This window comes from Zingiber officinale, chromosome 8A (genome assembly GCF_018446385.1).
Source record: "Zingiber officinale cultivar Zhangliang chromosome 8A, Zo_v1.1, whole genome shotgun sequence".
NCBI lineage: Eukaryota > Viridiplantae > Streptophyta > Magnoliopsida > Zingiberales > Zingiberaceae > Zingiber > Zingiber officinale.
Window position 1 is genome coordinate 43351790 of NC_056000.1, and position 15652 is coordinate 43367441.

General features: G+C 45.8%; 1 protein-coding gene across 1 annotated transcript; it reads left to right on the top strand.

Moving 5' to 3' along the window:
* Positions 1-46: 46 nt before the first annotated feature.
* On the top strand, positions 47-5847 carry LOC122008704 (ABC transporter G family member 39-like). Its single transcript, XM_042564531.1, has 19 exons — positions 47-444; positions 533-653; positions 724-812; positions 886-1130; positions 1195-1271; positions 1356-1406; positions 1499-1891; positions 1964-2245; positions 2309-2786; positions 2871-2974; positions 3046-3205; positions 3278-3486; positions 3558-3890; positions 3956-4246; positions 4314-4531; positions 4608-4835; positions 4903-5074; positions 5154-5408; positions 5491-5847. The coding sequence occupies exons 1-19, from the start codon at positions 92-94 to the stop codon at positions 5746-5748; spliced, it is 4317 nt and encodes a 1438-aa protein (XP_042420465.1). The 5' UTR covers positions 47-91; the 3' UTR covers positions 5749-5847.
* The last annotated feature ends 9805 nt before the right edge of the window (positions 5848-15652 follow it).

Sequence of the window (15652 nt, forward strand, 5' to 3'; positions counted from 1 at the left end):
CGATTTGAGAAGGAATAAATCAAAGAGTAGACGATTATATACCGAGCATCATTACTAACCAGATTGAGCGATCGAAGGTGAGCAAGCAAGCATGAACAGCATCAACAGAGCGGGGAGCATTGGCGGGGGCAGCATGCAGGGGAGCTTCAGGGGGAGCCTCCACTGGACGGCCTCCTCGCGGCGGACGCTGTCGGCCGACATCTTCGGACGGTCGAGCCGCGACGAGGACGACGAGGAGGCCCTCAAGTGGGCGGCTCTCGAGAAGCTGCCCACCTACGACCGCATGCGGAAGGGGATCATGAGAGGAGAAAGAGACGAAGGGCAGGAGGTGAACATCCACGACCTCGACGTGCATGACCGGAAGAGGCTGCTCGAGAGGCTCGTCCGGACGGCCGAGGAGGACAACGAGAGGTTTCTCCTCAAGCTCAGGAATCGAATGGAAAGGTATACGAATCGATCTTTTCACAGTTCGTACTTAAGAAATTCACATAAACGATCGAAAAAAAGATGAAAAATATGAACTATTTCACAGAGTTGGAATCGATAACCCAACAATCGAAGTCAGGTTCGAGCATCTCGACGTCGAAGCAGAGGCCTACGTGGGGAACCGTGGCGTTCCCACATTTTTCAACTTCTTCTACAACAAAATCATGGTGAGAATCACTGTTTTCAAAGAAATTTCCATCTCCATTAATCTGTTCTTACTGTTTGTGTGTGATTAAGGACGTGCTGAGTTACCTGCACATCGTTCCCAGCGGAAAGAGGCAGATATCTATCCTTCACGACATAAGTGGAATCATCAGACCCTGCAGGTAAGAGAATAATACAAGTGTTAATCTATCAAAAAAGGGTTCTTGAGTGATGCTTAGTCTTCTTAAACTTCAGGATGACCCTGCTTCTAGGGCCTCCAGGCTCAGGGAAGACTACCATGCTGCTAGCTTTGTCAGGGAAGCTCGATTCGACTCTGAAAGTAAGTGGAAGAGTGACTTACAATGGCCATGAAATGGATGAGTTCGTGCCACAGAGGACCTCAGCTTACATCGGGCAGCATGATCTTCACATAGGGGAAATGACAGTCAGGGAGACACTGGCTTTCTCTGCGAGATGCCAAGGAGTTGGAACTCGTTATGGTACGTAAACAACAAGAGAAGGAAAAAAAAAAACATAACGCAATCTAACACAATGCAATTGCAGACATGCTGACAGAGCTATCGAGAAGAGAAAAGGAAGCCAATATCAAGCCAGATCCTGACATTGATGTCTACATGAAGGTTAGAATCGATTTCCAGTTATTGATGTAACAGTGTTCTTCTTCATTGAATCTGAATCCAGTTTTCGATATGGTGCATCTTCAGGCTATATCAGTTGAAGGTCAGGAGAGTGTGGTTACTGATTACATTCTCAAGGTAAGATCCACTTAAGAAGATATATATATTAGATGAAATTATTGCTACAAACATTAACATAAGAAAATTTTCGTGTTCGATCGATCGAACAGATCTTGGGTTTGGAAATATGTGCTGATACAATGGTAGGTGATTCAATGATAAGGGGGATCTCTGGCGGACAAAAGAAGCGTGTCACAACAGGTGAGATGCTTGTCGGACCGGCAAAGGCTCTGTTCATGGATGAGATCTCGACTGGCCTTGATAGCTCCACGACTTACCAGATCGTAAACTCCCTTCGACAATCGGTTCACATCCTCGGTGGAACTGCACTCATTGCATTGCTTCAACCAGCTCCAGAAACATTCGAATTGTTCGATGACATTGTTCTACTCTCCGAGGGGCAAATTGTGTATCAGGGTCCTCGAGAGTTCGTTCTCGATTTCTTTGAAGCGATGGGCTTCAAGTGCCCTGAAAGGAAAGGTGTTGCAGACTTCCTGCAAGAAGTATGTATGAAATGTGTCATGAAGTCACCATCATTAATCCAATACTGAAATCTCAATGTATGAAATGTATAGGTCACTTCGAGGAAGGACCAACACCAGTATTGGGCAAACAAAGGCGAGCCACACAGGTACATTCCGGTCAATGAGTTTGCAGAAGCCTTCCAGTCATTCCACATTGGCCGAAAGCTTGGAGAAGAGATCGGTGTCGAATTCGATAGGGGAAGGAATCATCCCGCTGCACTGGCTACTTCAAAGTATGGGATCAGCAAGATGGAGTTGCTGAAAGCTTGCATTTCGAGGGAATGGCTGCTGATGAAGCGCAACTCGTTTGTATATATCTTCAAAGTAGTCCAGGTGAGTGAAAGCAAACAATTCGACTAATTCGATAACTCGGTATAACAATTGATAATTTTGCAGCTTGTAATTCTCGGAGCCATTGCAATGACAGTCTTCCTTAGGACAAAGATGCATCATGATTCAGTGGAGGATGGAGTTATCTTCTTCGGCGCCATGTTTCTTGGATTGGTGACTCATCTGTTTAATGGCTTCGCTGAACTTGCTATGAGTATTGCCAAACTTCCCATATTCTACAAACAAAGGGACCTTCGGTTCTATCCATCATGGGCATATGCAATGCCTACATGGATTTTGAAAATTCCCATATCGTTCTTGGAGTGTGCCGTTTGGATAGCCATGACATACTACGTCATCGGGTTCGATCCAAACATGGAAAGATTTTTCAGGCACTATCTTCTGCTAGTCTTGATCAGTCAGATGGCATCTGGGCTATTCAGGCTTCTTGCGGCTGTTGGGAGGGAAATGGTTGTTGCAGATACATTTGGATCCTTTGCTCAGCTTGTTCTTTTGGTTCTTGGTGGATTTCTAATATCTCGCGGTATCGATTGAAAACTTGTCGATAATGATCTTTCTATCCCAACCAGAAAACAACAACAGTAGTAAAAATGAGCTTTCCTTGCAGATGATATCAAGAAATGGTGGATTTGGGGCTACTGGTCATCTCCTCTGATGTATGCACAAAACGCCATTGCAGTGAATGAGTTCCTCGGCCATAGCTGGCAAAAGGTAGTCGTCATCTCATTTCTTCTTGCTCGATGAAAATCAGATAACAATCTTCTCCAACAATCTTGGAACAGGTTGTTTCAGAAGTGAGCAATGTTACACTGGGAGTCCAAATCCTCAAGGCTCGTGGGATCTTCGTCGATTCAAACTGGTATTGGATCGGTGTAGGTGCACTGCTCGGATACATCTTCTTGTTCAACATCCTCTTCGTGCTCTTCCTCGACTGGCTCGACCGTAAGTACCAACTAGTTAATGAGTTCTTTGATGGTCTGTTACACACCATTTCTCCTTGATTGGCCACTGCAGCACTAGGAAAGGGTCAAGCAGTCATCTCCGAGGAGGCACTGAAGGAGAAACAAGCAAATAGGACAGGCGAAAGCATCGAATTATCGCCTGCAGGAACCAGTAAAGGTTTTGAAGCTTCCACAGGGAACACAAAGAAAGGAATGGTGCTGCCTTTTGCTCCTCTTTATATCACCTTCGACAATATCGAATACTCTGTCGACATGCCACAGGTGAACTTTCATCCTGACATGTTCTTGAAACAAAAATGAACAGAACTAAAAGTTGTCGATCACAATCACAGGAAATGAAAGACAAGGGCATCGAAGAAGATCGGTTGATGCTACTGAAAGGTGTTAGTGGAGCCTTCAGGCCAGGAGTTCTTACTGCACTGATGGGAGTGAGCGGAGCAGGGAAGACCACCCTCATGGACGTGCTGGCCGGCAGGAAAACTGGTGGCTACATCAATGGAAGCATCTGCATCTCCGGCTATCCCAAGAAACAAGAGACGTTTGCTCGAATCTCTGGTTACTGCGAGCAGAATGATATCCACTCTCCTCATGTCACAGTCTACGAGTCTCTTCTCTACTCTGCCTGGCTTCGGCTGTCGCCTGAAGTAGATGCTGAAACAAGAAAGGTCAGTAAATCGATACATACAAAGACTAAATGTGCTCAGTCCCTTGATGAGATTTGTCGAAACAGATGTTCATCGAAGAAGTCATGGGATTGGTAGAGCTAACTTCACTGAGAGGAGCACTGGTAGGGCTTCCTGGCGTTAATGGTTTATCGACCGAGCAGCGTAAAAGGCTCACCATTGCTGTCGAGCTCGTCGCCAATCCCTCCATCATATTCATGGACGAACCGACTTCAGGGCTGGATGCGAGAGCAGCAGCCATCGTGATGAGAACGGTGAGGAACACTGTGGATACCGGAAGGACTGTCGTCTGCACCATTCACCAACCGAGCATCGACATCTTTGAAGCTTTTGATGAGGTGCGATGTTACTGAAACAACTTTGCACAGCTTCAGTACTGAAATTGACATTAGACACAAATTGCAGCTCTTTTTGATGAAACGAGGAGGGGAAGAAATCTACGTCGGCCCCTTGGGACGTGATTCCTCTAATTTGATCGAGTACTTTGAGGGAATCGAAGGAGTCAGAAAAATAAAGCATGGCTACAATCCTGCGACATGGATGTTGGAGGTTTCCACCATGGCACAGGAAGAGATTTTAGGCGTTGACTTCGCTGAAGTATACAAAAACTCTGATTTATACAGGTAGAAGATCAATACATGAACTCCACGACCATAGCACTCGAAGTTATTGTTCATGGCGTTTACTTTACCATTGCAGGAGAAACAAAGCTTTAATCAGTGAGCTGAGTGCGCCTCCTCCTGGTTCAAAAGACCTGTTCTTTCCCACAAAGTACTCGCAATCCTTTCTCACGCAGTGCATGGCTTGTTTGTGGAAGCAGCACAAGTCATACTGGCGAAATCCATCTTACACTGCCACAAGAATTTTCTTCACGACAGTCATCGCCTTGATCTTCGGAACGATCTTCTGGAGACTCGGAAAGAAAGTGTAAGCTCTCAAAACGAGTTCGAATGTCAGAGAGAATCTTGAGTTCCAATGACTGAAAATTTTGCAGGACTACGAAGCAAGATCTGTTCAACTCCTTGGGCTCCATGTACGCCGCAGTCCTCTTCATCGGAATACAAAACGGCCAAACTGTGCAGCCGATCGTCGATGTAGAAAGAACTGTTTTCTACCGGGAGAAGGCGGCCGGAATGTACTCTGCTCTTCCTTACGCGTTTTCTCAGGTATTGTTGAATGGCTAGTGCAAATATCTCTCTCTCTCCCTCAATGATTGTTTCTCACATTCATCCAATTCGAACGCAGGTGTTGATAGAGGTTCCTCACATCTTCCTTCAGACTGTAATCTATGGGCTCATTGTCTACAGCATGATTGGTTTCGAGTGGACATTAGAGAAGTTCTTTTGGTACCTCTTTTTGATGTTCTTCACCTTCATGTACTTCACGTTCTACGGCATGATGGCGGTGGCCATGACGCCCAACAGTGACATTGCGGCCATCGTCTCCACTGCATTCTACGCGATATGGAACATTTTTGCTGGTTTTCTTGTTCCTCGACCTGTAAGTTTTCTCCCTTTCCGCGCAATATTTCCTCTTATGACTCCTCCAATCGAGCTGAGGATGCTCTGTTTGGTGGTCGCAGAGGATTCCAGTGTGGTGGAGATGGTACTCTTGGGCTTGCCCCGTCGCGTGGACATTGTACGGACTAGTGGCATCGCAGTTCGGCGACTATGAGCAGACGATGGACAATGGCGAGAAGGTGCAGGACTTCATCGAGAGGTTCTTTGGGTTTCGGCATGACTTCTTAGGCGTGGTGGCAGTTGCAGTGGTGGGTTTCACGGTGCTGTTTGCGTTTGTGTTTGCATTTTCGATCAAAGTTTTCAACTTCCAAAGAAGATGAGCAGAGCAGGACAATTCATCCAGAGTCAATGAACATTGTCTATAATATGAAACATTGTGGCAGATTGTTACTAACTATTCTTAGCAGTAGAAGTTGAGATTCTACGAGTTCACAAATTGAAAATAAAATAAAATTGCATAGTTTCTGGAAACGATGATCGCTAAAGTTGGAGGCTGCACAAGGACTGGACACAGCCGGTGGTGAACTCCGCCGGCAACGCCACCTGCCGCCACTTCCCCTCCTCCAAAATGCACGCCGTTTTCCTTGCCAGACTGGTTCCCATCACCATCACCCCACCATTCCACGTCGCCACATGTGCACGAAAACCATACAGCTCCTGGGGAAACACCCCCAGCCTTCGGCACCCGCCTCCGCCATCTATGTCCGAGCAGACATCCACTACCCCATTCTGATCGCAGCTGTACACCCTGCCCTCCTCCGCCGCCACTACAGTCGTCGGATTGTTCAGTGCCTGCCATAGAAGCATCCCCTGATTCGCCGTCCACCGCCCCGCCGCGACGTCGAACACCTCAGAGGTCCAGCCAAGCCTCCGGTTGTCGCCGGAGATGCAGAACGCTCCGTCGAAGAAGATCCCCCTGCACTCCCTCCGAGGGCGCGTCATGTCCGGTAGGTCTAGAGAATACTTTGCAATTTTTCCACCCAATCTCCTCCAACGTAATCCAACTTAACCTTAAGTCTCCGCACAATTTCTCGGTTAATAACTTCTGTTTGACCATTAATCTGCGGGTATGTCACGGATGTGAAGGCTTGTATAATGTCGAACCTTTGACACTAGTCCTGAATCTTCCGACCTTGAAATTATCTTCCGTTATCCGATACTAGTTTATGGGGTATGTCGAATCTGCACAGAATGTTTTTCCACAAAAACTTAATAATTGCTCCCTCTGTAATTCTGCCCAGGGCTTCGGCTTCCACCCATTTAGAAAAGTGGTCCACTGCCACAAGAAGAAATCGCTTTTAACCGAGCGTCATAGGGAATGATCCTACAATATCCATACCCCACTGATCAAACGGGCAAGAAACTATGGACACCTTTAGCATTGAGGTGGGCATATGCGTCAGATTCTGATGTTTCTGGCAAGATAAGCAAGTGTTCACTAACTGCTCAGCATCCTGCTATAAGGTAAGCCAGAAATAGTCGGCCAGCAGCACCCTGCGAGCTAATGTTCTGCCTCCAGCGTGATTGCCGCAACACCCTCGATGTATTTCTTGTAAGGCATACTCCGCCTCTTCCATGCTTAAACACTTGAGTAAGGGTCTGGAAAATGGCCGCTTATATAACTGATCTCCTATCATGGTGTAGGCATGAGCCTTTTTTCTAAACAGTCGTGCATCCTCTAGGTCGGTTGGTAGGATACCTTGTTGAAGATAAATAATCATTGAGGTTCTCCAATCAATAAGTTCCTCCACGTTATTCTGAAGATCTATCTGGGCTATGAGAAACGTCTGCACTATTGACCTGTCCAAGACCCATGTGGTCAGAGAACTGGCCATTTTGGCTAACTTGTCAGCTCGACCATTCTTTGTTCTGGGAATCTTGCTCACTGTGACCTCCTTGAACTCTTCTTTCATTTTCTCATAAGCCTCTCGTTATACGTATAGCTTATCACTATTGACCTCAAAGTTGTCTGCTACCTGCTGGGTTACTAATTGAGAATCCGAGTAGATGATTACTCGGGTAGCTCTCACATGTCGAGCTGCCTGCAGCCTTGCCAATAAAGCCTCATACTCTGCCTCGTTGTTAGTGGCTCTAAAGTTCAACCGCACGGCTAACTACAAGATATTTTCTTGAGGGGATATCAGAAGAACTCCGATGCCACTTCCCTACTGTGTGGCTGATCCATCCACATATACCTTCCAAATTTCTTCAGAATCAGTTTAATAAATCTCGGTCAAGAAATCAGCCAAGGCCTGCACTTTAATAGTCATGCGAGGTTGATAAACTATATTATACTCTCCCAATTCTGTCGCCCACTTGATAAGCCGGCCAGCAACCTTTACATTGGCAAGGGCTTTATCCATGGTACTATTGGTCAAGACCATGATGGGATGTGCCAGAAAATAAGGCCTTAGACGTCGGGCCATGAGCACCAGACCGTAAACCAACTTTTCCAGAACTATGTATCTAGACTTAGTCCCCTTTAGTAGATGACTAAAAAAGTACACTGACCATTGTACAATATCCTGCTCTTTTACTAACACCGCCCCCACGGCCTCAGGGGTGGCTGACAGGTAGACCCAGAGCGGCTCTCCTGTAATAGGCTTGAATAAAGAAGGTAAAGTCTCCAAATACTTTTTTAGCTTTTCAAAAGCTTGCGTGCATTCCTCGTCCCACTGGAATTTGGAAGCTTTCCTTAGCACTTTAAAAAAGGGTGCTACTTTGTCTATTGATCGGGAGATAAATCTGGACAAGGCTGTTATCCTGCCCACCAACTTCTGCGCCTCCTTCAGGTTTTGGGGAGCCTTCATGTCCCGGAGTGCTTGGACCTTCTCAGGGTTGGCTTGAATTCCCCGTTCCATCACCAAGTATCCTAAGATTTCCCTCCTTTGGCTCCGAACAGACACTTCAAGGGATTCAATTTTAACTCATACTATCGGAGGGTGCCGCAGGTCTCCTCCACATCCGCTATCAGGTTCGCGGCTAAAGGGGATTTGATAAGTATATCGTCCACATAAACTTCCACGTTACGCCCAGTCTTCTCCCGGAAGATTTTATTCATCATCCTTTGGTACGTAGCTCTAGCATTCCTGAGTCCGAAAGGCATAACAGTGTAGCAGAAAGTACCATTAGTTGTAATAAAACTGACCTTCTCCTGATCCCCTAGGGCTAGGGGGATCTGATGGTACCCCTGATAAGCATCCAGCATGCAAATCCTTTCACAACCGACGGTTGAATCTACCAACTAGTCAATTCTGGGAAGAGGATAGCAATCTTTAGGACTGGCAAGATTGAAATCTCGGAAGTCTATGCAAACTCTCCACTTATTGTTGGGTTTCGCCACTAAGACCGCATTAGAGAGCCAGAACGGGAATTGTACTTTTCTAATGTAACCCGCTTTCCTAAGCTAATCCACTTCAAGTCGGATAATTTTATTTTGATCGGCCGAGAAATTCCGCTTCTTCTGCTTAACCGGTGGGGCGTCGGGCAAGAGATGTAACTTATGCTCTACTATTTCGGGTCTGACCCCTGGTAATTCTGCCACAGACCAGGTGAAGACATCCCTGTTACGGGTCAAGCACTAGATCAATTCTTCTTTAAGCTTAGGCGACAGGTCACCGGCTATACGAGTGAGACTCTCTGGGCGCTCAGGATATAACTGGACTTCCTCCCAAGGGATGGGCTCTTCCGCCATAGGCATAGGTTCTTCTTGAATGGCATGCACGACCCCGTCCTGAGTCCTTTGCGCCTTGCGAGCCTCCACTTTGACCATGTCAATGTAGCATCGCTGAGAAACCTGATGCTCTCCTTTAACTTCCCCGACCTGCTCTCCCACGGGGAACTTGATTTTCTGGTGAAAGGTAGAGACATCAGCTCGGAATTCATGTAGAGCTGGTTACCCTAAAATGACGTTATAAGACGAGGGTGAATCTACCACTATGAAGGTACTTCTCCTGGTCCTCACTAATGGCTCGCTCCCCAAGGATATGACCAACTTGATCTGGCCCATGGGTTTTACCTCGTTACCAGTAAAGTCATATAAAGAAGTGGCCACCAGCTGGAGTTCGCTGGCGTCGATCTGCATTTCTTCAAAAGCAGTCCTAAACAATACGTTGACAGAGCTCCCAGTGTCAACGAAGACCCTGGCCACACGGCTATTGGCTATGACAACTTTGATGATGAGGGCATCATCATGAGGCAGCTCCAGTCCCTCCAAGTCTTGTGGTCCAAAGCTGATGACAGGGTCAGCAGCCTGCTCCTAGCTGCATCCAACAACGTGAATCTCCAACCGGCGTTCGTGGGATTTGTGTGCCCTGCCCGAATCTCCATCAATAGGCCCTCCAGAGATCATGCCTATGTCCCGGATGGCTGCATTGCCCCTATTCTCAGCTTCGCGAGCTTCCCCTTGCTCCCCGGTGCGTCCTTGTTGTTACACGCCAGGCCCTCCTTGATCTGCCCTGGGTCTGCTTGCCTGCCCCCCTGCATTGCGTCGTTCCTCCATCATTCTTTGGACCTGAGGAGCCAGCTCGAGGGGTGGCAGACCCAGCTCAGCAGCATAACGAGAATCACGGGCGAATTGAAAATAATCGATGGTGGCATGCGTATGCGACCGATGATAAGTGCAATAGCGTGACCCCCAAGGCCCAGGTCGGGGGGGGGCATGGACTGCGGCTACGCGCGGAATCGGCCGAACATCCTGACCGGGGTGGAAGGTAGGTCGGGCTTCCCAAGAGCGCGGGAGAGGTTGAGCAGGCGGTTGGGGTACTCTTCTCTCCGGCTTATTGGCAGAGGAGGGCGGTTTGTCAGCCTTCCTTCGAGTCATCTGCACTTCCTCCACATTGATGTAGCTAGTGGCTTTCTCTAGCATCTCATCAAAAATCCTTACGGGATTTCTGATGAGGTCCCTAAAGAATTCCCCCTCTGTCAAACCATGAGATAAAGCGCTCATGAGTATTTCTGATGTGGCTACCGGGGCATCCTGAGTTACTTGATTGAAACGCTTGATATATCTTCTTAACGGCTCAGAGGACCTCTACTTGAGAGCAAATGGGCAGTGGTCAGTCTTTTGATATTTCCTGCTGCTGGCGAAGTGGCGCAGGAATGCGGTCTTGAAATCTAAGAAACAGGTGATGAACTCATGCGGTAGTCCATCGAACCACTTTTGGGCAGAGCCCGATAGAGTATTCAAGAATACTCGGCACTTAACGGCGTCACTATATTGGTGTAGCAGGGCCGCGTTTCTGAACTTGCGAAGATGATCCTCAGGATCTTTGCTGCCATCGTATTCCCCAATAGCAAGGGGCTTATATCCTTTAGGCAGCTTTTCCTCCAATATCTTAGAGGAGAATGACACTTTTCTTCTGGCTCCCCCCGACGTTCTTCACGGAGGACGGTAGCCTTTCCCCTTTTCGAGTCTTTAGGCAGAGAGCTTTCTACCATAGAAACTTGTGTTAGGATCGATGATCGCGGCTAGAGAGGGGGGTGTGAATAGCCGACCCCAAATCGTTCGTTTCTTTCTACAAATCAGGTTAGCGCTGCGGAAATAAACAATAGAAACGACAACGGAGAATAGCAAACCTCAAACTCGTCGATGTAACGAGGTTCGGAGATAAACTCCTACTCCTCGGCGTGTCTGTAAGGTGGACGAGCCCTATCAATCCGTCGGTGGATGAGTCCCCGGAGAACCGACTAATAAATACTCCTTGTGGGTGGAGAAACCTCGCCACAATCTCTTTGCAACAGCAATAAGGAGTACAACAGTAGAGAAAGCAAACAAGAACAATCGAAATGTAAAACCCTTTGCTTGCCTTCTCGTTGCCGACTGGAATCCTGATGAAGCAGCAACTTCTCGGATCCAAGCTCAGCTAGAAAACCAGCAGGAAACCGAAGCTTCGGCAACGAGAGCTCAGCAGGAAGAAGAAGAAGGAGAGCGGGTCAGTAGAAGCCCTTGATCTCCTTTTATAACCTGCGAAGAAGACACAGAAGAAACTAGCCGTTGCTACGCAACGGCTAGGATGTGGACCGGTCAGGCTTCATCCTGATCGGTCCACAAGGGTCCTGATCGGTTACCAGACCGATCAAGGTTTAGGGCTCCCAGCCCTAAACCCTACTTGGTCCTGAGAACGAGCTACCGAGCCCTCTCCGACTTCGTCCGGTCCAGAGAACGAGCTACCGAGCCCTCTCCGACCACAGTCCGGAGAACGAGCTACCGAGCCCTCTCTGACTTCGTCCGGTCCAGAGAACGAGCTACCGAGCCCTCTCTGACCACAGTCCGGAGAACGAGCTACCGAACCCTCTCCGACTTTCCGTGCCAAGTCTCCATCTTGGTCTTCTCCGTGCCAAGTCTCCATACTTGGACTTTTCCCGTGCCAAGCTCCCTGCTTGGACTTTTCACCAGATGTCTGGTCAACCTTGACCCATTTGGATTTCCCTTGCCTGGCTTCACTCACCAGGACTTCTAAACTGCCTAGCTTCACTCACTAGGTCTTTTACCTGGCTTTACTCACCAGGGTTTCCTGGCTTCACTCACCAGGACTTTCTCCAACTACCTGGCTTCACTCACCAGGACTTTCACTTTCACCTAGCTTCACTCACTAGGATTTTCACCTGACTTCACTCACCAGGATTTCCTGACTGCCTAGCTTCACTCACCAGGACTTTCCAAACTGCCTAACATCCCAGTTAGGACTTCCCAGTCAAGTATCCGGTCAACCTTGACCTACTTGACTCTTCTTCATCCAACCTGATCAGACCCTGATCAGTATCTCTCCGCATGGACAACTGCACCTGCATTGTCCATGTCTACATGTCTTTTTATATTGTCAAACATCGAAACCATGACCAATGTTTACGCTTGGTCAACTAGGTCAACCTTGACCTACTGGAAATTGCACCAACAATCTCCCCCTTTTTGATGTTTGACAATACCTTTAAGTTAGGCTAATCCAATAGCCTCAACTTTCCTCATGCCACTAGGTAATGAAACATAAGTTACAACCTTACATTCTCCTTCTAAGAAGGCAACCTCCTTCTTAGATAATGAAGGCCTAACTTAAACCCTTCATTCTCCCCCTATTGGCACACATCAACAAACTCTCCCCCTGAAGAGTAAGTTATCGTTGTTCACAACTTCACTCGTCGTGATCAACAAACTCTTCCACTAACTCCAATGTTCTTCCTTGAACATTCTCTAGACATTCTTCCCCTTTTTGACACACATCAAAAGGAGTGAATCAAGGTCAAGAGTTTCTTCCTAATGAAAGTCCCATACTTTCATTGAAACCCTTAATTTCCCCCTTGAAACTAAATTCAACAATCAACTTAGTGATAATCCCATATCACTCATCCTCAAAAATTTCGACGAGTAAAAACTCCCCATAAAAGTCAACTTCTCCTTGACTAATAGGTAAAACTCCCCCTAAAGGTCAACTCCCCCTTGACCATTGCACCAACAATGTCTTGGAGAGTTTCAACCCTTTAGAACTCTAAAACACCACTTCCATAGCTGCAATTTCAGACAAACAGTCGAAATTCAGCAGGTTGGCACGCCCTGATCGGTCACCAGACTGATCAGGCTCCCCTGGACCGATCAGAAACCCTTCTGATCGGTCCACAAACCTGATAAAGGTCTGATAAGTTCTGATTTCTCTCCACGAAATTCAGAAACCTCTAGAAAATTACAGAAAATTCCAAAAATTGTGAAATTTTGAGGATACATTCCTCATAACATATACTATTAAGGAAAAATAGTTTTCTATGAAAATAACTTCCATTTTTTAATCTTGATACAAAGTTCACAAGTCTTTGAAATAGCTCAAAGTTAACTCATCTTTGTATCACTTTGCTCAATGATGAATGCTATCACTAAAAAAGCTTCATCAAGGTTTTTCAAATCAATTTTGAAATGATTTTAAACCATTTAATTTAGGACCACAATCTTTGGGCTAAATGTACATGACTTGTACATAAGCTTTCCCTATGATCCCCAATTTTGAATTAGGCTCATCTAGGTACAAGAACTATGCACCTTGTTCCTAACTCATCATCCTAATATCTCACACACATCTAAGGTGTATCAAACACATCCAAGTTAATTTTGATGTGAGATATGGGTTTAGGTTATCTTAGGCTAAGGTCTCATGCATTTTCTAAACATCAATTTGATCTCCATATCAAATTGTGTTTTTAACCTTAAATCAATTTCATTGATTATAAATGCAAGAGAAGATGACATGACATAAAATGATATCATACATAATAACATGTGTCAGTGTCATGATGTCATGACATAAAGTATGAAACTTAAATAAAGCATGACATTTAAACAACCTAAGCATTATCATGACATTTTAAATGATCATAAAATAAATATGATGTCATGACATGGCATATGACAAACAATATATGGCAAATAACATGTAAAGGTATAGGAAATACCTAATTCTAGCCTTAGTTGCCATTTTTGATGATTTTGATCATTTTGCCATAGGTTCTATATTCCTAAGTGTAATAGACCTAAAATCATATACGAAGGATTTTTAGATCACTATGTACCAACTAGATTAACTCTAGAAAACTCCTCAAATTTGATTGGCACATTCTAATCACCTTAGGAATAATTTTTCATTTCATTTTCGAGGCTTGATCACACCTTGAAAAATCCTAAAGTGCCACCTTTTGCCATGATTAGGTTAATTACCTATTCAAGTAAGGTTGGCACACCCTAAACCATCTAGCGTGATGGAATCACGCTCTTAGGAACCCAATACCTATTGGAGCTCATTGGGTTCACTAAATATTCACTAGGGATGACTTCCCTAGCAACCCTCCTAATGACCCTCCTAGGCTTTAAAGCCTTGGTCATTTGGGACTCATCAAGATCAACTCTAGGGGTGGCTCCCCTTGTGACCTTGGTGATGGTCTTCCTAGCCCTAGACTTTGTTCCATAATCGAATGGAACATTGTGATAAGTGGGCTTGACCACTTGGGACTTAGGTTTATGACCCAAACCTTTCTTGTCCTTGGACTTGAGTTTTTGACCCCTAGACCCTAGAGTCAAATCCTCAAGAGCCTTTTCTAGAGAGTCAAGTCTTGACCTCAAGACTTGATTTTCTTTCTCTAATACCTCAAGCTTTAATTTATCATTTTTCTTTGAGGTATTCCTAGGCATATGTCTAGATGATTTGGGATTCCTATCTAGGTTTCCCTTAACCTTGGATGAGTTGATCCTAGGGTTGGCTTTCCTAGTGTTATCCTTATCTAGGTTAACATGTTTGACTCCTAAGCTCATGTATTGATTCCTATAATTAACATGCTTATCATTCTTGACAATAGCAATAAGGCTACTAGCATGCATCCTACTAGAATTGCAAGAATGTGCCTTAGAGATTACCTTAGGGTTTGCCCTAGCTCCCCCTATACATGTGCTCAATCTCTTGTCCTTGTGAGATTGCCTCCCCCTCGGACATTGACTCCTATAGTGTCCCCTTCGCTTGCATTGGAAGCACACCACGTGCTCCTTGCCCTTGCGTGTTGGGACTCTGGCTTCCTTGACCTTTGGCGCCGGTGGAGTCTTTCTAACCCTCTTTGGACACTTACTCTTGTAATGCCCAAATTCCCTACACTCAAAGAACATTATGTGTAATTTGCTAGAAACTAAATGGCTTGAGTTACCTAGAGTTGAGGATGGATGAACGCTCTCTCCTTCATCCCTTCCGGAGGTAGAAGCTTCTTCTTCTTGCTCCGAACTTGAAGAAGAACTCTCCTCTTCTTCTTCTTTAGATGTTGAGTGGCCCTCAACTTCTAAATTCATTCCTCCATGAAGTGAGCTACATGGCTCACTTGACTCCTCTTCATGACTTGAAGTGGAGTTCTCCTCATGGAACTTTGCCAAGTTATTCCACAACTCCTTGGCATCGTTATATCCACCTATCCTACACAAAACATCATTAGGTAAAGAAAATTCAAAAATTTTCAATACCTCATCGTTGACTAGGGATTGGTGGACTTGTTCCTTGGTCCACTCCTTCTTCTCTAGGGTTTCTCCTTTCTTGTCCATCGGAGGCTTGAAACCTAATTGAACACAACTCCAATTTTCAAGGTTAGTCATAAGAAACTACTTCATTCTTACCTTCCAAAACGCGAAGTCGTCGCGGTCGTAAAAGGGTGGAATCGTGACATCTTCTCCAAATAGATCCATTCTCTAGCTCGTGCTCCCTCGGGTGT